The sequence below is a fragment of the Erpetoichthys calabaricus genome, chromosome 13 (genome assembly GCF_900747795.2).
Source record: "Erpetoichthys calabaricus chromosome 13, fErpCal1.3, whole genome shotgun sequence".
Lineage (NCBI taxonomy): Eukaryota > Metazoa > Chordata > Cladistia > Polypteriformes > Polypteridae > Erpetoichthys > Erpetoichthys calabaricus.
This window is the reverse complement of record NC_041406.2, coordinates 24729446-24753848: the sequence shown is the minus strand read 5'-3', so window position 1 is coordinate 24753848 and position 24403 is coordinate 24729446. Positions and strand designations below refer to the sequence as shown.

General features: G+C 36.7%; 1 protein-coding gene across 3 annotated transcripts in view; it reads left to right on the top strand.

The window, feature by feature from the left end:
* Positions 1–24403, top strand: part of LOC114664097 (zinc finger protein ZFAT-like) — a 179955-nt gene that overhangs the window by 81820 nt on the left and 73732 nt on the right. For all 3 annotated transcript variants that reach the window (XM_051936012.1, XM_051936011.1, XM_051936010.1), the window contains exons 8-10: positions 17615–17702; positions 19207–19356; positions 23174–23347. In XM_051936012.1, coding sequence (XP_051791972.1) covers positions 17615–17702; positions 19207–19356; positions 23174–23347 — 412 coding nt within the window. The remainder of the gene's footprint in view (positions 1–17614; positions 17703–19206; positions 19357–23173; positions 23348–24403) is intronic.

The following is a 24403-nucleotide window of genomic DNA, read 5'->3' as shown; positions in this document are numbered from 1 at the left end:
GGCCTCTTTGTTCTATCCATCTGGTCATTAACACAAATAGTCCACTCCTCTGAGCAGCCACTCAATATATATATATATATATATATATATATATATATATATATATATATATATATATAGCATGCAGACTTGGTCAAGGGGTTTAATCATTTTATGACCAAACACTAGAATTTGGAAGACATGTCATCTAAGACAGGGTTCCCCAACTCCAGTCCTGGAGGACCACAGTGGCTACAGGATTTCATTCTAACCCTTTTCTTAATTAGTGACCAGTTTTTGCTGCTAATTAACTTCTTTTGAATTAATTTCAATTGACTTGTTTTTTCTTTAGATTTGTTCCCCTGAATTTTTTCATCATTCCTCTGAATTGCTTCATTTCTTTCCTTAAACAGCACCCAAACAGAAATGAAATGTGAAATGAGTGAGCCAACAGAAGACCACCTAAGTCAGGGACTCAAACTCCAACCAATTTCACTCCAACCAGTTGCTTAATTAAGCGCCGAGTCTTCTCATTAATTTAACCCGTTCTTTAATTCTATGACTTGTTGCTGCTCTTATTGTGCATTGTGTTGACTTTCTCTTTTCTAAGAGCACTGTTAAAATGTTTTGGGGACATGAGCAGATCAACATTTCCGAGACCTTCATCTTTCTTTATTTTCAGATATTGTATGATGGACACAGTTTGCTGGTCATGTTTTGGCTCATTTTGTATCTCATTATGTTTGGCAACTAATTAAGTAAAAAGAAACAATTAAGGGGTCTGAGTCTTCATGAGCAAGTCATTTAAAATTAATTCAAAAAAAGTTAATTAGCAGCAAAAACAGGACACTAATTAAGAAAAGGGTTAGAATGAAAACCTGTAGCCACTGTGGTCTTCCAGGACCAGAGTTGGGGACTCCTGATCTAAGAGACTTTGATTGAGGCCTGATTGTTATCACAGATAGTGTTTTCAACATCTCAGAACCAGCTGTTCTGCTGGGATTTTCTCACATTATAGTCAGTAGACTTTAAACAGAATAGTGCAATCAACTAAAAATACACTTTGAGTGGCAGTTCTGTGGGTGAAAATGCCTTTTTCTCAAGAAAGACAGGTCAGAGAAGAATGGTCAGGTTCTTTCAGTTTAACGGAATGGACACAAATACTCAAAAAGAGCTTTTTACAATAGTGATGTGCAGAAGTGCATCTCCAAATGTATAAAGCATTGGACCTTGGAACACATGAACTACAGCAACAGAAGGTCATGTTGTGTTCTACTCCTGTCAGCTAAGAATAGGAAGATAAGGCTTTAAAGCAAGGGTCCTCAATCACAGTCCTGGAGGACCGCAGTGGCTGCAGGTTTTTGCTCCAACCCAGTTGCTTAATAAGAAGCCCTTATTGCTCAAGTAACACTTTTGCTTCACTTTAGTTGTCTCGCTCATTAAGATTTTGATCTTTTATTGCTCATTTTAGTCTTAAACAGCTGTAGTCTTGATTTTTAATGGCTCCTAATTACCAATAACATGCAAATGACAAAAGAGCATTTCTCCATTTAGCTTGTTTCCATTCACACCTCTGTGTATTTATCATGCACTATTGGGTTTAATTAAATACTTGGAAGGAAAGTGAAGAGAAAAAAGTGAAGGACTGAGAATTACTCATCCATTTTAGCCTTCAAATCATTTGGATGATATCCTTAGAAAGGGGAAGAAAATCTAGGATATGAGAATTACCTGACATAGCAGAGTTTAAGCACTAGTAAGCCATGAAATTAAATTATTGGCAAGAATTACTTTCTAATTAAGCAACCAGGTTAGAACAAAAACCTGCAGCCACTGCAGCCCTCCAGGACTGTGATTGAGGACCCCTGATTTAGAGGGAACATGATCACCAAGACTGAACATTTAATATTGTAAAAATAGCAGAGGATTTTCAGTCTAAGCTATGACATGTAAGTGATGGAATTAGAATTTGACGTAACGGATCCATGCTGCTTTGTGTCAACAGTACAGTCAGTTGATAGTAGTGTAACATTGTGAGAATATTTTCAAGTCACACATGAAGCCTTTTAATACAAATTAACATAATTTGAAAACCACAGTATGCATTAATGTTGTTGCTGACCATATTAATCTTCTTATGACCACAGTCTACCCTTTTTTGCTCTGCGCCCTCCTATGCCATAACCTATCATCTATGGAGTAGGAGTGAAAGCTTTAGGTTCGTCAAAAATTTTAATCTCCAGTTTTCAACAGATCTCGATGTTTTAGGGTCACCGAAACTGAAAACATTGATATCTCAATAATGATGTGTGTGTGTGTGCGTGTGTCTGTGTGTCACAGTTTCTTCAGGACGGTCTAGAGCTAAAATGACAGGAAGGAAAAATACAAAACTCAAAACCTAAGCGTGTTATAAGATGATGGTGTGTTGATTAGTTTTTGAACCAAATCATGCAAGAGAAAGAGGCACTCTAGAGGAACCCTCAAATACCATAATTCTACAATTAATTATAAATTCTTCTCATCAATTGCTATCATAATGGTCTATTTTGTGAACAGAAAGATCAGCATCAGTGCAGTAAATAATTACTGAAATGTTATGGAATTGTTTGGGTAACTTGGTTCCTAGGGTGCAAAGCCTACTGACGCTCATGTTTGAATTTTTCTAAATAATAACAAGCTAGTCACAAATCAACTGAAGCTGGTTACCTGAATGTGACAGTGACTTCAGTTTACAAGGTGCCCTGCACATTCTCTAGGTTTTACTCCAACAGAGCACTTTTGGGGTGAGGTGAAATGGTAGATTTGCTGAAAATCTCCTCTAAGAGTGTGTCATGCTATTAAGTCAACATGGACCAAAATTCCTAAGGAACATTTCCAGCACCTTACTGAATCCATATTTCAAAGACGTCAAGTTGTTCTGGGGGTAGAGGGGGGGTCCTACTCTGAATTAGATAAAGAAGGTGGACCAAATAAAATAACCACTTAGTGTACATAATACCTTGAATACTTTTACATTATTCTAATGAAATTGTTTCTTAAATTACTTTTATATATACCTTCAGTAGTTATTAGAAGCTATCTAATGAGATCAGCTCAAGACCTCACAATACTAGAAGAGCAGTTGCAGCTGGTAATGGAAAAATAAATGAATAAGTAATGTTTGTTGAATAGAGGAGAAGCAGCTAGTACAAAGGAGTCAAATATTACATTGCTTCTGAATTTAAAACCTGCGTTAGACATACTTAAGTGAGTCTTTTCTTTCAACAGCATTATTTTTAATTAGCCGTAGAAGTTGAAGTGTATACAGCACTTGAGTATAATCCAAACCACAAATATTGTACTTTGTTAAGCCTACTGTTCCTGCATTCAAAGCAACTTCGTCTTGGTACTTTGCTGGCTGAAATGCAAACATGTAAATGTTCTATTGCTGCCTGGAATTTTTTTCAAAACTTAAAACAGGATTTCAACAGCATATACGATACCGGCACTGATTGAAAAGTCGCAAGGAAATGATAAGTGTTTGATAAAATGTTTACTTAGGTAACCTAGACATTTGATAAGTTTTTTTTTTCCCAACGCGCTTAGATCCAGGTCTGGGGGGAGACGCAGGTTATGTTTCTCTCTATTTCCCAGACTAAGAAGTAAGAGAGATGGAAACAGTGGTGACCTTAGGGACCTTAAGGTTCACCCTGCAGTCCCAGATCTCTGGTCCTAACACCTGGTACTGAGACTTTACCAAGTTTGCTTACCTGCTGTAAGCCATTGTCTCACAGACCTGTATTTAACATCCCTAACCTTGCTTAGCCTTTTAATGAAATTTCTAAATTGACCAGAAAAAGGTAGGAATCTAGACCAAATTAATGTTAAAAGAGTTTAGCTTGTTTATATAAGTATATACAGTAAATTAAAGACACTATACTATACAAGATTAAATACAAAATATACTATAAGTAATTGTAAAAATAATATTCTTACAACAGTTTGGCAATGATGACTCCGATTCAGACCTTCCACTCAATCTTCAAGATGTTTTGTCTATCTTACAAATATTATTCTTTTCATATAAGACATTTTTGGACACGGATGTCCAGATCCTCCTACTTTTTAATTAAGTTTTGTCCCACCCTGGACTTTCCCTTCTGAGATGGTGTAGTACTTCTTTCAAGAAGAAGGGGTTTTTTTCATGTCTATAGCACAGAATTAAAATGTACCTTTCTTTGCATAGTTAATGTTTCCTTAATTCTAAGGTGAACTGAGATATCCATAATGAAAACCTGCTTCAAGGTACTCATTTTGAATATATTTTTATTAATTTTAATTAGAAAAAGATGCAGTCAAAACAAATTTAACAAATCAAAGCAAAATTTGACCCCCACCCAAGAGAAAGAGAGAAGAGACAGCAATCAAAGCTCTCCATAAAAGGAGCAAGAAAAGAGGGGTATCCTTTTCCCTGAAATGGAAGGTTTATTCTAAAATGCTATTGATTAGATCCTGCCATCTTCTTCTTCTTTCGGCTGCTCCTGTTCGGGGTTGCCACAGCGAATCATCCAAAATTGTTGTCCGCATATTGTTTTGGCAAAATTTTACACCAGATGCCCTTCCTGACATAACCCTCCCCATTTATCCGAGCTTGGGACCGGCACGAAGAAACACACTGGTTTGCCATACTTTAATAAAAATTTAAAAAGATCCTCTAAGTGAGAATTTGATTTTTTTCCATTTTCAAGTAGTATAGAACATCGGTTACCCACTGACTTAAGAGTCATGGGGTGGGATTCTTTCAGTTGAGCAAGATAAGTTTATGTGCCAATAGTGTAGTAAAGGAAATTTCAGTTTTTTTTTTGTCTTTCTCCACTTTAAGGCCGTCTGGGAGTCCACCAAATACAGCTGTTAATGGGTTAGGAATGATTCTGATGCCAAGGCTGCCTGATAGGCGTGCAAAGATTTTTATCCAAAATGTTAATTTGATGCACGCCCAGAACATGTGGCTCAGTGAGGCTGGTGCTTGATTGCAATGTTCACAGGTTGAATCTTGCCCTGGAAACATTTCGGACAATTTTATACAAGATAAATGCACTCGATAAAAGATTTTAAGTTGAATGACTGAATGCTCTGCATATATAGAGTTTAAGTGTATTCTGTGCATGACTGCCTTACACTTCTTTTCTTAAATATTAAGTGACAGATCTTTTCCTCAATGTACTCTTGGGTATTTGAAAGGAAGAGGCCTTAAAATATTTTTATAAATTGTAGAGATGCTATCTGAGTCTTCAAGACTGATCAATAATTCTTCAGGAATAAAACAAGGTGGAAGGTGAGGAAAATTGGTGAGGTTCTGTTTAGCAAAGTTTCTAGCTTGAAAGTAGTGAAGGAGTTGTGTTGATAAGAAGTTGTATTTGAAGCATTATTCTTCATAGGATGCAAAGATATTATCTATGTACAAGTCTCTAAGTGTTTTAATCCCAGACATTTTCCAGATATTGAATATTGTATATGTTGGAGAGGGTGGAAAAAAGTGGTTGTTATGTAGAGGTGCAACAGAGTACTATTGACCACAGACTTGGCCATAGGTTCATCTTCCAACAGGACAATGAACCTAAGCAGAAAACAATAACAGCACAGGGTGACTTAGGGATAACTCTGAGAATGTCCTTGAGTTGAGCCTGAGCTTGAACTCAATCAAACATATACAGTATGGAGAGACCTGAAAATAGCTGACCACTGAAGGTTTCCATCTAATCAGACAGATCTTGAAAGGAATTTGCAGAGAAGAAAGACAGAAAAATCCTAAAAGTGAAGCTTATCACATTCGATCCAAGAAGAAACCAGACTGGAATCACAGCCAATAGGCATCAATTAAGTGCTGAGTAAAGGGCCTGAATACTCCTGTCAATTGGGTATTTCAGTGTTTTTTTTCTTTTTAATAAATTTTTAAAACTTCCTCAAGTTCTGTTTTCACTTTGTCATTCTTGGGTATTGATTGTTGCCTGACATGGTGGAAAATGAACTTGAATAACATTATTGCAAGGCAGCAACATAGCAAAATATGAATTAACTGAAAAGATCTCAATACTTTCTGAATCCACTGTGTGTGTGCGTGTGTGTAGGTGTGTGTGCGTGTGTGTGTGAGTGCATGTGCGTGTTGCAGCATGTTGCAGAGATTTTACCTTCTATCAGAAAATATGAAATTTCAACTTTTCAAAACCTACAAAACATTTGATGTATTTGTCAAACTGCTGCCTTCACATAGACTGTAAACTATTTGCTTACTATGACATTGTGACATCTTATTATTATTTTATACATTTTTGTTGTACTATATGCCTTATGGCACTATACAGTATACATATATATATATATATATATATATATATATATATATATATATATATATATATATATATATATATATATATATATATAATTATTTTATTTACACCACTATTATTATATGTTTCTGTCAATTTTATGTTTTTTTTTTTATCTTATCCATTACTTAGAGAGCAAGTCTGAAAAAAATAATTACTATTTACATGTAACAAATGTCAAATATGACTAACCACTGCATAAATGAAAAGAAAATAAAATTTACATTGATGCTGCAATTTCAAAATGTGGCATTTTCTGTTCATGAAATTTAAAAACCAAAAATAAAGCAAAAGCACTGCAACACATTTTTTTTTCAGATAATTTCCAATTACCTATCCATTTCATTTTAATTTAGTGTGACATTGTGGCGCAGTAGATAGTGAGGCTGACTTATACTGTAGCTCCAGGAGAATGGGTTTGAATCATGGCCTGGTTATTGTATGTTTAAAATGTACATGTTTTCCCTGTGGACATGTGGGTTTTACTCTAGTTATGCTCGTAGATGTTAGATTTATTAGTCAATCCAAGTTGGCATTGTGTCAGTGTCGGTACTGTAAGTCTTCTGCGTCCTGTGCCAAAATTCTGGCCGACAATAACCCTGAATTGAATTAATTAGGATTGAAAATATTATCTTAATTTTAAGCTAAGATGGTAACACTTAATAATAACTTTTGTTAGTATGTTATGAGCAGATATTGTAGAATGATTAACAAATTAGTTAGTTAATTAGTCGATTAGTCGATGAACATTCATATACAGTAGAACCTCGGTTCACGAACGTCTCGGAACACGTACAAATCGGGTTACGACTAAAAAGTTCGCCAAACTTTTGCATCCACACTCAGTATACGAACAAGCCAGTTTCCCTTCCGGTTTGTGTGCACCGATGATTTCTGCATGTGTTCAGTCTCTCCCTGTACTCTACATTGTTTCTCGGTGCATCACGCAGAAGGACTCTCCCTCAAAACTGTAACCTCCTCTCAACCCAGCTTCCTCCTGTGGTATAGCGGGTCCACAGCTCCCCTCAAAAAGGCCAGTTTTAATAAATAACTAAATAAATAAAGGCGGTGCAGGGGAGAGAGAGAGAGAGAGAGAGAGCGAGCGAGCGCAGGCTCGCGTGCAGCTGAGAGAGAGAGAGAGAGAGAGAGAGCGCGTGCAGCTGAGAGCGAGTGAGCGAGCCTGCGAGTACAGCTGAGCAGGGAACCCGGGTGTTTGTCTCAGTGTTATTCAATGTTTTTACATTAGTTTACTATTACACTGTGCATTCGATGGTATAATTAACTATTTTTGTGGTTAAAAATCTATAAAAAAATATATTTACATACAGTTCATACAGTCTGGAATGGATTAATTGTATTTGCATACAATCCTATGGGGGAAATTATTTCGGGTCACGACCAAATCGGGTTACGACCAGAGTTTTGGAACGAATTATGGTCGTGAACTGAGGTTCCACTGTAGTTTTAAATGACAATTTATGTAGTAGTTAATGTATTTTTAAACATTTACTAATGATTTATCTAATTACTAAAAATGGCTACTGTAATTGTCTGATAATATAGCAATATTTGAATGTATCAGTGGTATACAGGAGAATGAATACAGGGCACTAGTGAATAACATTGTTGAATGGTACAAACTGTTGATGGTGCAATCTCACCCTTAATAAGATAAGAAAATAATCGTAGACTTCAAGAAGGTCAAGCCCAGTCTGCCCCCAGTTTTTCATTGATGATAAAGATGTGGAGGTGGTTAAGACATTTAAGTACCTTGGAGTACACCTGAACAGCAGGCTTGAGTGAAGTACGTACGCAAAGGCTATATACAAGAAGGGTTAGAGTCACCTTTATTTCCTGAGGAGGGTGAGGCCATTTAGTGTATGCAGGCCACTCTTGCATGTTTTCTAACAGTTTGTACTGACCCATGTAATCTTCCAGCTGGACTCAATAGAGAAATTGTTAAAACAGCATTTTATTATACAGGACAATGACTCTCATCCCCTATGTGAGATTTTTGCTAATTAGAGGATCACATTTAGTAACAGACTGAGACAACTGCATTCCTCCAAGAAACACTAAGTGAGATCATTTCTACCTTCACCCATCTGGCTCTGTAATGAGTCACGCAACGGTCAAGGTGGTCTTGCTCCCTGTGTGCTGAGTGGTGTTGGGCTGGTCTAGCAGACATCTTCACAGACAATGACACTGCATTCGATATATTGTGCCAATGACTGACATCTTGTACTATGAAATAGTAACTGATAAGTATGTGCAGTTCTAATCACACTACACTTAGTGAATACCTAAAATTGCTTAATATACAAATAGGTAATTATTGTCATATGTGCATTTGTACTTTGTCAACATCTTTAAGATTGTAATCATTCTTATATGTTTATTTGTACCTTGTAATATCTGGTGCTGTACTACTGCAGATTCCTTTGGAATTAATAAAGTATCATAGTCTGCTTGCGGTACTGATTTATTTGCGCGAACCCGAGAGACACGTAGCAGGCTGAGGGTAGGGGGGTGGGGACCCTCCACACTCACGCGCCAGCCTTGGGTCGTGTACCTTACTTACGCTTAGCTAGCGAACGAGAGAACTGCTTAACGGATTTAGATCGTGTTTTTCTCTATTATTTGTTTGAACATTCCAGTTGATTTTGCGACTTCTCTCATTGTGCTAGGAATCATAGTTCGCTTGCAGTAGTGATATATTTGCACTAATCCGAGACAGAGGCTGCGGGCCGTAGGAGGGGGGAAGCATGACGTCAGGAGTAGGGAGCCAGGCAGGGCCCACCACACTGTCTTTTTCCACTACTACGCGGGTGGAGCCGAGGGGGATGGCTAGTTATTCATATAAAGAAATCATTATTTGATGTGTGGCTGTTTAGTTACAAATGTCTTTAAAGACCAATTACATCTGTTTTGTGTATAATATAAATGATTGTTGTTCATGAGTTGTGCAGTCTATAAAACTAGTTATTTGATATTTCTCCCTGCTTTGTAATACCGGAAGAACTGATACAGTCTTTTACACTTTACATGTTTACATCCTTTTGCAGTACCCATTCTGTAAACTTTTGTAAAGGATTGCTAATGAAAGTCTGACCTTCCAAGTTGCCTTATTTTACGGTATTAGTCAATTGAGCTGGAATTATGTAATCCTAATGTAGACTCACCTTCTTCCTAGGAGGTGTAGCTCCTCTATAAATTACTTGTCAAAATGCCTTCTATAAGAAGGGGTCAACTAAACAGTACACCAACCTTAATGTCATATTCATTAAGTATTTTGTGATGTACTGTATCATTTTATGAAAGGGATAGTTTTTAATTTCACTGCCAAGAGCTTTCTCCAAGGATTATTTTTTCATATCATCACCAAAGCTTCTTTCAGGATATATCTTAATTACTGTATGAGTCAGTTTATATATACTCATTGGTCAGGGCATAGTTGAGATGATTGACCTTGAGAGAATGAATACCTTTTCCTCTGTTGAAGAAGCAGTATCCATTGTGACTTGTAAAGTAACAAATGCAGGTCAACACTTTTCTAACAGCTGGATCCATTACAAAATTAATCTATTTTTCTTGTCAGGTCAAAAGTTATAACAGCCACTATTGAATCTATTCAATCTGCTCCTGTGAGAAAATCCTATACAAAACCCAGCATGTTTCAGTAGTTTCTGTAGCTTGTGTAAAGCAGATAATTTAGACAGAAGTCATTTTGTATTGAGCCATAGGCCTCTGATTATCTGGTAAAGGAAAGAAAATTAAACTTTCAGTTTTTCAGTGTGTGGGAAATGCAGTGACAATTGTTGTTAAAGGAAAATTTAAATGGAACAAAAAGGTGCTTTTACTTGTTATATGAGATTTAGTAAAATCAATACTACTTGCTACCACTGACTTGGAAAAGAAAACATAAGGCCATAGTTGTTAAAAAGGGACTGAGAGTAAAAGCATTTAAAAACTCCAGTACAACCAATTTAAATGGATGTTATTCATTTAAAAGGGTACTCTACACAGTTTGAGTAGCTCTAAAGAATGTGTGCCTTGAGTGGAGATGGTAAATGGTCTCACGCTGTTATGCAGGGTATGTGTGCCTGTTAACTTTTATGTCCCATTCAATGTAATATTTATGATTCCACAGACTTTAAAACTCTTGATTGAAAAAGTTCTTATTGCAAAATATAAAATAAGTTAAAATGTTTAGTGCATTTAATTATTTTTGGGAAGAGGTTACAGAGTTACATTTTCCTAGTTCTTCTGCACAATTGCACTTCATTGTTGATAAGCATTGCAAGATATGTTTGCTCAGCTTGTGCATTTAACTATAGAAGTTTATTCCTGCCACAAAAAAAATACTATATTGTGTTATTTTGCAAAAGTATTACATTATTTGTGCAATTATTATTGCATTATATTACAAAAGCATTGCAGTATTTTACAGTAGGTTTTACATTATTTCACGAAAGCATTATTTCATATAAATATTGCCTACTGCTACCATTACCACTGTATATACAAGTGTGTCTGTTATCTAATGACAGCTGTTGATGGAGAGATTAAACACGCACATAGCTTGCAGTCATGATAAGAACTGAAAATTGGTTTTATGAATACATTTAGTTTTACTTAGGTTGAAGTTTAGTAAGTTCAGCACAGATGTTTCAGTATAGACACAGTGGTAGCACAGAGCTGTCATTCCTGGCTCACAGCGCCAGAGTCCTCAAAGGTTTGCATGTTCTCTCTGTATATTTATGGATTGATTGATATCAGCTAGTTGTACGTGAAGTAAATAACATCTATCTCCTTTTCCCATTTCCAACCTGAGCCCCTGAAGTTTTGAGGTATGAATACTAGCCACTGAGTCACCATACTACATTGTTTTAAAAAATCTGTTTGCAAAAAACTGACTTAAATCTAAATATTTATTTGTATGTTTCTGTTACTAGATTGCACACAAAATACTTTTTCTCAATAGCTGTCACTAGATGGCTGGAGCATGCATGTGCACAGTGTTATTTCTAAACACAGCTTGCAATTTCTTTACGAAATAACACATTTATTTTGCAAACAACAACAGTGTGCTGCCTACCAGAGGTGAGATTCTCAAATTACTCAAAGCACAGGCCAGCTGCTGGCAAAGGCAGGTGAAGGAACTCAGGTTTAAGTTAATTTTGGGCAAATGACAATGGAAACACAAATATATGTGCCTTGCAGAAGAAATTCCAAGGGCTTCTGAAACAAGCTAAAAAAGAAATTAATTGCTTACTTTTTCAGAGTTTCTTCAAATCTTAAGGAAAATGCTACACCATCAGAAAATAATACTCAATCAATACGTGTAGCAGAAAGCATGATGTGAGAAGAAGGGTTTAGTTTTCTTAGTCACTGGGAAGTCTTTCATCAAAAACACATCCTTGTCAGACAAAATGGATTACTATCTACAAACAAGACAGATATTCAAGGAGTAAGAATCTTTAGAGAAGTGTGCAAATAATGAAACAATTTGTAGATTGCAAGGGGAGGATAAACCAGCTGACTAAAAATTTATACAAGTGTGTTATGTCATTTTCCAACCTTCTTTATCCAGACCAGGGCTATGGGAATTGCTGGAGCCTATCCCAGCTGGCATAGGGCACAAGGCAGGAACAAACCTTGGACAGGGCACCAGAGCATCATCGGGTGAGAACGAACACACACACACCAAACATACTCTAGGGCCAATTTAGCATTGATAATTCATCTAACCTGCATATCTTCAGACAGTGGGATTAATCTGGAGCACCCGGAGAAATCCCACAGAAACGGGGGGAGAAAATGCAAACTCCAGAAACAAAATACAACACTTAGTGGAACATTCATGGACTTGGGACCATAATATTACAGGAATTACCAAATCATGGTTAATAAGGGGAATATATTTCAAGTGTCTACACCTTCTCAGGAATGACATGATAGGAAATGAGGGGTTATGTGTCAAAGTTATTTTAAAGTTCAAAAGACCAGCATCAAAGTAAGAAACTATGCAAGAACATAGTTGTATTAGCTGGTTGTTCTTAAGAGCCTATATATGTTTGCTTTCTTTTTAATTGTAAAAATAACTCTCACTTATTATTTTCTCATCATTTTTATTATGATGGAGTTAATGATAGGCCCTTGATATCAAACAAAAAACCTTCTCTATAATGTGATGATAAATGTCTGCTCTGTCTTGCTGTGTTCTTTTTTCTGTCAAAATACTTCAGTTTCTCATTGTCATGGTGGAGTAAGAGCAATTGCTCCTTCCTCACGGCTCCACAGGCCTGGGTTTGTTTCCCAGACTGGTCTTTGTCTGTGTGAAGTCTGCACCCTTTTCAAGTCCTTTTTGTTTTCTCTGCTTATTCTAGTTTCAACTTGCCTCCAAAAGTTATGCATATTCTCTCAATTGTTGATTAAGGCCCCACCAACAAGATTACTTTTTGTTTCTAAAATGTAGACATAACTCTCCATTTTCATCTTTTGTCCACACTACCTCAATGTTTTCAACCCCTGAAAACAAAGACTTTTGAAGACGCTCTCCAGAGCTGTATACTTTTGAAAGCATAGCCTCAGTCTTGTATTGCACACGGGCAAAAACATAATTTTTCAAAAACACAGACTCTATTCGCACTTTGATTTATTTGTGCTTATTATATGGCCCTTCTCTAGTTGGATCCTGTTCATTACAATTCCTCATTCCCTGACTGGTCACTTTTTACAGACAAAAGCTGTATTCCAACATAGCTGACACAGAAGAGTCGCTTCCCGTGGTGCTTGTTTTGTTGCTTACCTGAATGCATGTACAGTAAATTGCTCTTTGGACAATTTGAATGCCGCATACATGTGGAAGAAACAAAAAATTTGCCAGCCTGTTCAGTTTTGTGTTAAATCCAGTGAGGCATTACCACCCCTTCAAGGATTTCGGTCATTTTAGTGTGGACGGAGATGCTTTTGTAAATAATGTGAAGAAACTATTATGTTTGGAGATCATTTTGTTTTACACATTCTGTTTTTAAATGAGGTGGCACGGTGGTGCAGTGGGTAGTGCTGCTGCCTCGCAGTTAGGAGACTCGGGTTCGCTTCTGCGTGGGTTTCCTCCGGGTACTCTGGTTTCCTCCCACAGTCCAAAGACATGCAGTTAGGTGCATTGGTGATTCTAAATTGTCCCTAGTGTGTGCTTGGTGTGTGTGTGTGCGCCCTGCAGTGGACTGGTGCCCTGCCCAGGGTTTGTTTCCTGCCTTGCGCCCTGTGTTGGCTGGGATTGGCTCCAGCAGACCCCCGTGACCCTGTAGTTAGGATATAGCAGGTTGGATAATGGATGGATGGATGCTTTTAAATGAAAACATAGTGTGGACGTAGCCTAGATGGGCTTGGTGTAAGTGTGTGTGTATGTGTTTGATGTATGAGTATACTCTGTAGCCCACCCTGGTCAGATTCCTATTGTATCATGCACATAAGTGGAATAGCAATGCCCAAGAAAAAGAATGAATGGATTTTGATTTTTATGACACTGAAGTGTGCCTTTAGTATAAACTCTGAGATATTACAGAAATTAGTACTGAAAATACAACATCTTAAATGAATTAGACAATAGAGCAGGTCAGTGTATTTTTAACAGGTGATAATTTGTTTTAGCCATTATTTTTTAAAAGTTAAACAGTAGTGTTTATGCTTTTTTGATATAGTTGCTATGAAGACCTTATTACATTAATTGATTATTAGTGTTAAACTCCAAGCTTAAAATATAAAAGCTGGAGTGTTTTTGTTTAATTTGTGGGTGATAAACAAAATTCTTCTTGTTCTTTTAATATTGTACCGTGACCAAACTAGAGAATATTTATTGCCGCAGTATTTAGTTAACTCTAGGTACAATTCAAACAACTGCCTGCAAAATAGTCCTGACTGTGGCTGTGAAATGCAGCTTTTTCATTTATTGAGGATTTTGGAAAACACAACAGAGTGTAGCAATTTCTCATAGGGTATGATGATTTGTCACCCAGGGAAGTGCGGTTAAGTACAATGGTGCTACTTTAGTATCTATTTGCTGCCTTTTACCTTTTATTGTCTTCAAAGCTGCTTGAATATAATTATGTCTGTTGCAAGTGGTGTATGTATAATTTTAAACACTCATTTTTTCTCATAATGTACTGGAAATGCATCACCCTGCCAGAGGCCAAAAGTGAACACATCACAGGCTGTCGGTGAAAGAGTTATATTTGTATAGAGCACAATGCTTGCTGCATTAACAGCATATGTTTATTTGTGAATTGGGTCCAATTTTATAAAGCAGTCTGTATGCAATTTTCTAAGAAGTGCATTTCAAATGAAATCCTGTCTTAGCACCCTTTTCTCATCCCCATCCCAACCCTGTCACTTTGTAGGTTACTGTCCTTGAGTTCAAGTGTAAAATAATTCTTGAGTTCAACATATCCTTGACTTTTCACGTTTCCTCAATACAACTTTATTTAAAACTGAAAATAGCAAGAAAATAATGGACATTAGATGTGTTTTATCACATGTAGAACCAAAAAGACTTGTATTTACTATTGTAATTCATGTGCTGTTTGCTGAAGGCATTGCTGGCATTTTTAAAGTTTGTTTTAGTAATCTTTTAACATGCTGAATATTGAATTTTTAAAAATTTTTTGTGTAACTGCATTTTTTATAAAAACACTTTTCTAACCCACTCAAAGTGTTTCACATAGACAGTGGGGAGCCACGTCAGCCACCATTTCATCCACATGGATGGTGTGACGACTGCCATTCTTGTGCCAGTACGCTCATCACACATTAGCTGTTAGGTGGTGAAGGGGCTGAGAAAGACAGTTAGCCACTAAGGGACAGGGGATGATTAGGTGGTTAGAATGACCAGGCCGTAATGGACAAATTTAGTCAGGATGTCGGGAAATACCCTACTCTTTTCAGAACATGCCCAGGGATCTTTTATGACCACAAAGAGCCAGGACCGCAGTTTTACGTATATCTCATCTACAGGATGGGTCCAAATTTTTTACTTTTTTAAAAAAACATTTTATTAAAATCAAATAACATTCCATACAAGCAAGTCAAGTTTAACAAAACTAGGTTCAAAACAAATTAACCCTCACTCATGATAAAGAGAGCTAGGCCAGCAGAGTAAAACTTTAATAATAGTAAACATATGTAAATAAATAGAATATTAAAGAGGGTAGAGAATCCGCTTCCTCCATTTCAATGATTATTCTGTAATGTTATTGATTAGATCCTGCCAATACCTGAAAAAGTTTTGTACAGATCCTCTAAGTGAGAATTTTTTTCAAATTTTAGATAATATATAACATCAGTTACCCACTGACTTAAAAGAGGTGAGTTAGGATTCTTCCAACTGAGCAAAGCAAGTCTACATGCCAATAGTGTAGTAAAGGCAATTCTAGTTTGTTTGTCGTTCTCCACTTTAAGCCCATCAGGAAGTCCAACAAGCACAGCTGTTAATGGGTTAGGAGGGATTGTGACACCAAGGCTGTCTGAAAGGCATTGAAAGATTTTAGTCCAAAATGATGTTAATTTGGTGAAGGCCCAAAACATGTGGCCTAGTGAAGCTGGAGCAATGTTGCCAGGTTGGATCTCGCCCTGGAAACATTTTGAACAGTTTTAAACGAGACAGATGTGCTTGATATATAATCTTAAATTGAATAATTGTAAGCTTTGCACATATGGAGCTCGAGTAAATTCTGTGCATTGCTACCTTCCACTCCTTTTCTGAGATGTTGAGTGAGAGATCCTTTTCCCACTGTATTCTGGGATATTTGAAAGGGAAGGTTTTTATATATTACGGAAATGCTGTCTGAGTCCTCAAGACTGATCAATATTTTTTTCCGGAATAGAGATAGGTGGGAGGTGAAGAAAATTGGACAGGTTTTGTTCACCAAAGTTTCTAATTTGAAGGTAATGAAAGAAATGTGTTGCTGGAAAGTTAAATTTGGAGTGTAATTGTTCATAGGATGTGAAGACGTGTATTTACAGATCTCTAAGTGATTTAATCCCAAATGTTTTCCCGATTTTAAAAACTGCGTATGTATGAGAAGGGTGGAAAAAGGTGGTCCTCGTGCAGAGGAGCCACAGATAAAAGCTTCACTATCTTAAACTACTTCCTACATTGGTTCCATATTCTGAGTGAGTGAAGCACAATTGAGTTGTTAGTATATTGGCGATAACTTATACTTATTGAGTTGGGTCCAATTTTAACAGCACAGTGGCCCAGTCACTGTACTAGGGCACTGCGATTCACACACAGACCACTGCTGCCTCTTTAACACCTCTTTATGCTGAAACCCAAGTTTTTCAGTTTTAACAGCATAGTGTCCCAGTCACTGCACTGGGGTATTAGGAATTACACAGGGTAAATTCCCCCCCCCCCCCTTCGGCCTTACCAACACCTCCTCCAGCAGCACCCCAAGCTTTTCTGAGTTGGCCTTCCTTCCAAGTACTGGCTGGGCTCAAACATGCTTAGCTTCAGGTGGATTACCCGTTCTGAAGTGCAGGTGGGATGGCTGCTGCATTCCTCCTTACATGTGTAATTTTAAACCAAAGAATAAATCATTTTATCTGCAGTTTCTGGTGAAAGTGCAGATTTTGCAGTAAACACTTTTACATTTTCTTTGAGTTTTCAGCATTGGTCAAAAATGAAACAATCAGCTTCCATCAGTCTTAAGTGAGCTGGGTAAATATAATGTTTGTTAACTTTTCATTAGCTCAATAGCACTTTCATATACAGTACATTTTAATATGTAAATATATACCTTCCATCAAATGGATTTAATTCAGAAACATTTTAAATTGGGCAAATGTGATTAAATTCAGTTTGTCTTCACACATAACTGGGATGGCACTGAATGCACTCTGTTATTATTGTGAGTCTTAACATTTGATATAAAGAGCCAATTGGCGTATCTCCATTTTTCTAATTAAAAATGGTTTTATTTTGCCTATAAATGAAGCCAACATATTTTTTCTATTCAACTTTTGTTGCAGTTTGTTAGTGAGGAGTTATAAAATTTAAAGCATATAAATATAACAAGAAAATAATTCTAATGTTTTCTAAATCCTATGTAGCAAATCAAGTATTTTGTAGATATATGGTATCTCAATCAAAAAAGCATTTACATTTTTATTCATCATCCACCTTTGTTAGCACAAATTACATTTTTTTTCTGCTTGTATTTAATCTTACTTCTAATCTAACTTGTATTTTCAAAATGTGTTTTCAGGACAAAAGGAATTACAATTGCCCAGTGTGTATGAAGTCCTTTCCAGAAGATCGGCTTATAAAGTCTCACATTAAAACTAACCACCCAGGTATGACAACAAAATATAGTATAATTTCAACTGAATTCTTGTAAAGTAATACTTAGTGCCAGTTTAGTATAATTCAGTGCTTGATTGGAAAGATAAAAAATGCAAATTTGTGAGTTTCTTTTTCTTTGAGCCTCAAAGCCAGTTGATATTGAATAACAGCACTGTGACTAAATGTGCATTTTAAATCTTTCTCCAGTTTTTATGTAAGGCACATTATAATAGGAACATTATGATTTTATTTTAGATTGAGTTAAAGTACAAAGAATACAATGAATAACAACTTTAAATAAAAATGAACATGTTCTTCCACCTCCTGCACCTCTACGCCTCTCCTGGGAAGCTTCGTCTACCTCTCCCAACTCTGGCTCCTGGATTAGGACTCCAGGTGTCAACGGGCTACTTCCGGGTGTGGCGGAAGTGCTGCTAAATAGGGCTCAGGAAACGTCTAGGTACCCCTTGGGGGTGGCCACGAGCCCCAGCAGGGCTGAGCTTCCCTACTCCAAACCTGTGGCCCCGCTGCAAGCCAGGGGGGTTGCCCTCTAGCGTTCCAGGGGAGATAATGTCCTGAATAAACTCTCTTCCCCTGTCCTTCCACTATCGAGGCACCCCAGTTGGATAAAAGCCCCGGTGGTCTGCCACACAGTTTGCAAATACTTTCTTTTCTCTTGACATGCATCTTTCCATTTTTTATTGATTTTCAAAAATATGTTTAAAAACAGCTGTAAGGAAATGTATGAATCTAAACTAATGTAAATTTTTATTGTTTCTTTTTGGACTAGTGCTTGACTGGTTTTGTCTCTGATTTAGTCAGATGCATTTTCATTCTGTTGTTGTATACACTCTATAGTTACTTTTCATGAGAAATATAATTCATTTTGTGACATTTAAAAGTGCCATTTTTGCTGCTGTGACATGATATAAAGCTTTTAAAATGGCTGTAGTGGTGAACTGAAAATTGTAAGCATTCATGAAAATAGATTGCAATTCATATAGCACACTTAAACAAAAAAGTGTTTCCAAATAATGAAATTTAAAATAAAGAAGAAGAAGAACAGCAGACTGATATCACCATCAATTAATTGCCCTTAATATAATGATTACAGCTGCACCTTCCAAAACCTTTTACGTGAAGGAATGGAAATGTGTTTAATTCAAACTATTAAATTAGTATTTTAAATGTGCATTATGGAATATTTGACATTGCTATTGATTTTTGTTGCTTTGTTTCAAAAATAGAGCAATAATGTGACAGAATGCAGTTACACTTTGTGATTACCGATTACTCTGAAAATTTCTAATTTATTTGCTTCACATAAATATTTAATTCAAAGCATCTGGCTTTCGTCTGTAACACTTGCACTAAAACATAGTTTGAACTCCAATTAAACTTGATTTTTATCATATTTATTGATCTGCAGAGAGCAGCAATTGTTGATCGATTCATAAGCATCGTGTGAGGTTGCACCCTCTTATAGAAATTGATTTAAATTAAATTTCTTTCCAGAGGTGTCAATGAACACCATCTCTCAAATTCTCGGAAGACGAGTGCAGTTAAAAGGTTTGATAGGGAAGCGAGCATCAAAATGCCCTTACTGTGACTGTTATTTCATGAGAAATGGATCAGACCTGCAGCGACATATATGGGCTCATGAAGGTAAGTCTCTGTCTGTATATTTTAGTTGTAGTTATGAATATTATATATTTATTCTGAATGACACATTGAATTGTAGAATATGCAGATTGCCATTATCTCAGTTATTTATGTTTTCTTATTCATATATTCCTGTCTTCACTCATTGTAAGGTAATGTATACCTTATATTTTGTGGATATGTATGCTATGGGCAAAGTACTCAGAACTGTGTCAGGCAGATACTGTATATAACTGCTTAAAAGTGAGCCTCAACCTGAAATCCTTGTTGAATTAAAACTATCTTTGATAATGCACATAAATTTAGTTTCTTTTAGATTATTAAATTGAAACATAGATTCTTGCATTGGAAAAAAAAATCTTATACTGCACAATTCTACTTATAAACCTACTCTTTATACATTAATGACTATATACAATATAGTTAAAATGTAAGTTCTGACATGCAACAGAGAACACAAAGCATTCTGTTGATATACCAAGAGAAAAAATAAGTCTCAGGTGCAAAAGTAAGTAAACCTTCTAATTAAGTATGAGAGGCACAGCCACAACAGCTGTGACAGTAGGGAGACATTTTCTGTAATTACTACTCAATCTGCCACATCTGCTTTTAGGAGCTTTTCTGCATTCTTTTTTATGAAAGTACACAAACTGCTTCATACCATTTGGCTGTCTTCCATCAGTAGCCCACTTTAGGCCTTGTGACAGTATTTGTTTTGTTTTAGACCTAGACTTTACCAAAAACACACAAAATGTCTTCTTTTTAGTAAACTTTATTGATTTGCTGAAATATTTAGAAACATTGTCATTGCTGGTGGACTTATTTTCTCAGAGGGAGAATCTATTGTTCAGGCTATTTAGAAATTAGCCTGAATTTACAGTTTGAGCAATGACAGCAAGTTCATTTATGGGAAGAAAAGTGATAGATAGATACATACATACATACATACATACAGTATCTCTGACATGAAATGAAAACAAGCATAAATAAATAAATAATAAAAAGTACAAATGAGTCAGTTACTACAGTGTCAGAAGGTACAGTGGTGACCAGGTCATGAATCACTTGTATTGACAACAGCATTATAAAATCTCACGCCAGTAAGAACAAATGATCTTCTAAAGCATTCTCTTCAACAGAGCAGTGAGAGAAGACGACTTCTATGTTTACTCCTCTGACCCCTCCAAATGTTGTGGAGAGGGTGACTGCTATTGTCAAGGATGGTCTTTACCTTTTTTCCCCTATGTCTTTCTTCCACAATTCCCAATGAGTCCACAGTCCTGCCCAGCACCGAGCCAGCCTTCTTCACCAGCTAGTCCAGCCTCTAAATGTTCTTAACTGTCATATTGCCTCCCCAACAAAGGGTAGCAAAAAAGAAGACACTGTCTGATAGAACAAAGACCTCATTTTGCTACATTTATTGAATTATCTAAGTCATCTGAAGAAAAAGAGCCTGTTCTACCCCTTCCTGTAGCAGATATCTGTGTTCACAGACCAGTTCAGTCTGTCATCAAGGTGGACAACTAGATATTTATAGGTCTACACCTCCTCAATGTCCTCCCTTCGGAAATTAGGAAATTAACAGGCTGAAGGGGGGAGCTTACCCCTGCAGAAATCCACAATCATCTCCTTGGCCTTCATTGTGTTCAGAACCAGGCAGGTCTTATTGCTCCAGTCACTGAAAGATCCAATCAGATCCCTTTATTCCCCTTCCTGTACATTCCTTCTACACGCCACAATAGCTATATCATCCGAGTCCTTCTAAATGTGACAAAAGTCCAACTTATATTTAAAGTCTCCTGTGTATAATGTGAACAGGAATGGGGCCAGAACAGTCCCCAACATTGCTCACTACTGTTCTGGACACATAGTTCCCCAGTTTGACAAACTACAGTCATTCATGTCAGGTAGTTATGAATCCAGGAGGTAAAGGTGGAATGCACCCCTATCCTCTCCAGTTTATCTTAAAGAATAGAGGGTTGGATGGTGTTGAAGGCACTTGAAAAAATTAAAAAAATATAATCCTCACATAACCATCACTCTAGCAAACCAGCCTCTGTGGCACTGACTACAAAGTTGTAGAGGATACCACAATTCGCCTACCACCCAAAGTCAACTGAGAAAGATTGTGCCTCCTCATAGACATAAACAAAGGACTACTTAGCAAAAATGAGTGCAGTCCAAGTAAAGTTCTTCACTTGAAGCAATGGCACACAAATTTAAACAACATCAGACATCTCCTTGGTCAGGGGTATTCAGCTCCGGTCCTGGAGGTCCGCCTTGGCTGCAGGTTTTCATTCCAACCAGTTTCATAATTAGAATCCAAGCCTAACAGATAATGAAATTTGGTATTTAATTACTGTATATGGACTGTTAGTCAGTCAGTCAGTCATCAGTCATTCATTGTCCAACCCGCTATATCCTAACACAGGGTCACGGGGGTCTGCTGGAGCCAATCCCAGCCAACACAGGGCGCAAGCCAGGAACAAACCCCGGGCAGGGCACACACACACACACACACCAAGCACACACTAGGGACAATTTAGGATCACCAATGCACCTAATCTGCATGTCTTTGGACTGTGGGAGGAAACCGGATCACCCGGAGGAAACCCACACAGACACGAGAAGAACATGCAAACTCCACGCAGGGAGGACCCAGGAAGCAAACCCTTACTGCGAGGCAGCAGAGCTACCACTGCGCCACCCATATGGATTGTTAGTGCTTTTTCATTTTCTGACAACATTATTCATATGTCTTGTGGTCCGGAACAGATTTGTATCTCTTTGTCCTTCCCTTCTGTTCTATTTATTTTAAAATGTATTAACTAAACCCAAAAACATATTGCTTTGGCAGTAAATAAATGGTTGTGCCATGCTGTAAAAATGGTGCCATCCTTCAGATGAGACTTAAATCAGGTCCTAACTCTCTGTAATCAGAAAAGGCCCCAGAAGCAACTTTAGTCCACATTGCTTCAAAATCCTGGGTGTCTACTGTACGAGAACAGTTAAAAAAAAAAAATAATAATATTAATAATATAGTGTAATTCCATGCAAAATAATATAATAGAATAAAAATGAACAGATTATTAAAGAATCATACAGGCTGGGGAAAAAAAGTTCAAATTAAGGATGTTTTATTCAAAATATATTTTGAACGCTATTAACATTTATGATAGAGATTAAAATGTTTATCACAATTACTTATTACTATCATGACCAGAGAAGCATATCCTTTATATAGAACAAATTTCGGTCTACCATCACTGAAGGTCGATTAAACTCTGCATGCATATTTTTTGTAGAAAGTGACATTGCAAGGAAGCCCTCCTATGACAAAACTGGACGTAAATATGGTGCTAGAAAAAAAAGAGTTTTTTTTTGTAAAATGTGATTAGTATGTAATCACTTAGGTGTCTAGAATGAAAGATTATATTATTTGTGGTCTTTTCTGTGTTTTATTTCATTATTCTATGATGCATCATGCATGTATGCAACATTTCCCTAATTTTCATCCCCCTGATAACTCAAACTATAAGGCATATGAAATGTTTATTCACACCAGTGGCGTTGATGTGTGAGATAAATAAGGTACAACAATTTTAATCAAAATCTGAGATGCAGTGGTTACATTTAAAATAAAAATTGGAGTGATCTGTCTTGAAACAACCCCATCGATGAAGAAGAAGATAACAGTGGTTACCCAGACCTTGTTGCTGATTATGAAGGGGGCCCCATAACAGTTCAAGCTTCAAGGTCCCAAAAATGTAGTCTGCCTCTGCATGCACCCATTCTATATTTTATTATTTTCTCTTTTCAGGACTCAAGCCCTTCAAGTGCTCTGTGTGTGATTATGCAACTCGCAGCAAGAGCAATCTTAAGGCTCATATGAATCGACACAACACTGAGAAAACTCATTTGTGTGACATGTGTGGGAAGAAATTTAAATCAAAAAGCACTTTGAAAAGTCACAAGTTGTTACATACAGCTGATGGTGAGTAAAGGCCTGGCATGTTCTAACTAAAGAGGAAAGCAGCACTACATCACCATACATGTCTTTCATTTCCTAAATAATATATAAAGATACCTACCACCCTTTGTTTGACAGCCCATCATCTGTGCAATTTTGCTTTCCATCCATCTTCTGAAACCAAGAATAATATAATTTATTAAAAATATTATTGCAACTTTTTGTAACAGATTGTAACTTTGGTTGATTATCTTCACAACACTGTGTTTGCCTACAGCTCATTAGTATCTTCAGTCCACCTTTTCTGACAAGAATTGTGGCTGTTAACATCTGAGTAGGGCAGAGCAAATGGCAGAAACAGTCTGCACTTCTTCCTGGGGATATCTACGCTATAGTCATGAGAAGAAGTAAGCACACCTCATGAAATATTTTTTTCTTTTTCACTATATTTGGACATACCAAGATTTGATCTTCATTTTAAAAGTATCTATAGATAAAGGTAATACAATATAACAAACACATTCACATTTTTATTCTACTGTATAATTTAAATAAACATAAATATAAACTTTACATGTAGAAAATCAAAGTCTTCCTCAATATTTAGCACTACTATAAATACCCAAAATTAGAGTGAGGTGAACTATACCAGAGGCAAATGCTTAGAAGTTCATTGGAGTCCTGTCTTATTTAAACCTCAGATATTTAGTTTGGTTTACTCTTTGTCGTTGAAGTATGTGTTGTCTCCATGCCTAGGTTGATAGAGTTCTCTGAGCCTTCAGAAATAAAGTGAAAGATGAATATTAGTCTGAAAAGGGGTTTAAAAAGTTCTCCAAACATTTGGAAATCAACCATTCTGGAAGATCATGTGGAAGTGGAGACGATTTTTTTTTGTGATCAACTTTTTATTAAGCAAAATCAAATTGATAGGAATAAATGGACATAACATACTGGATTCCGTTGGAGGATGTTTCAGCTTCTTTGACAATTTAGTAGGCTAGGCATGGGGTCTCCGCTCTGAAGAAGACATCTGGTCTTGGTGACAGTGAGAAATGTGGTACAATCTGTCGATTTAGTAGT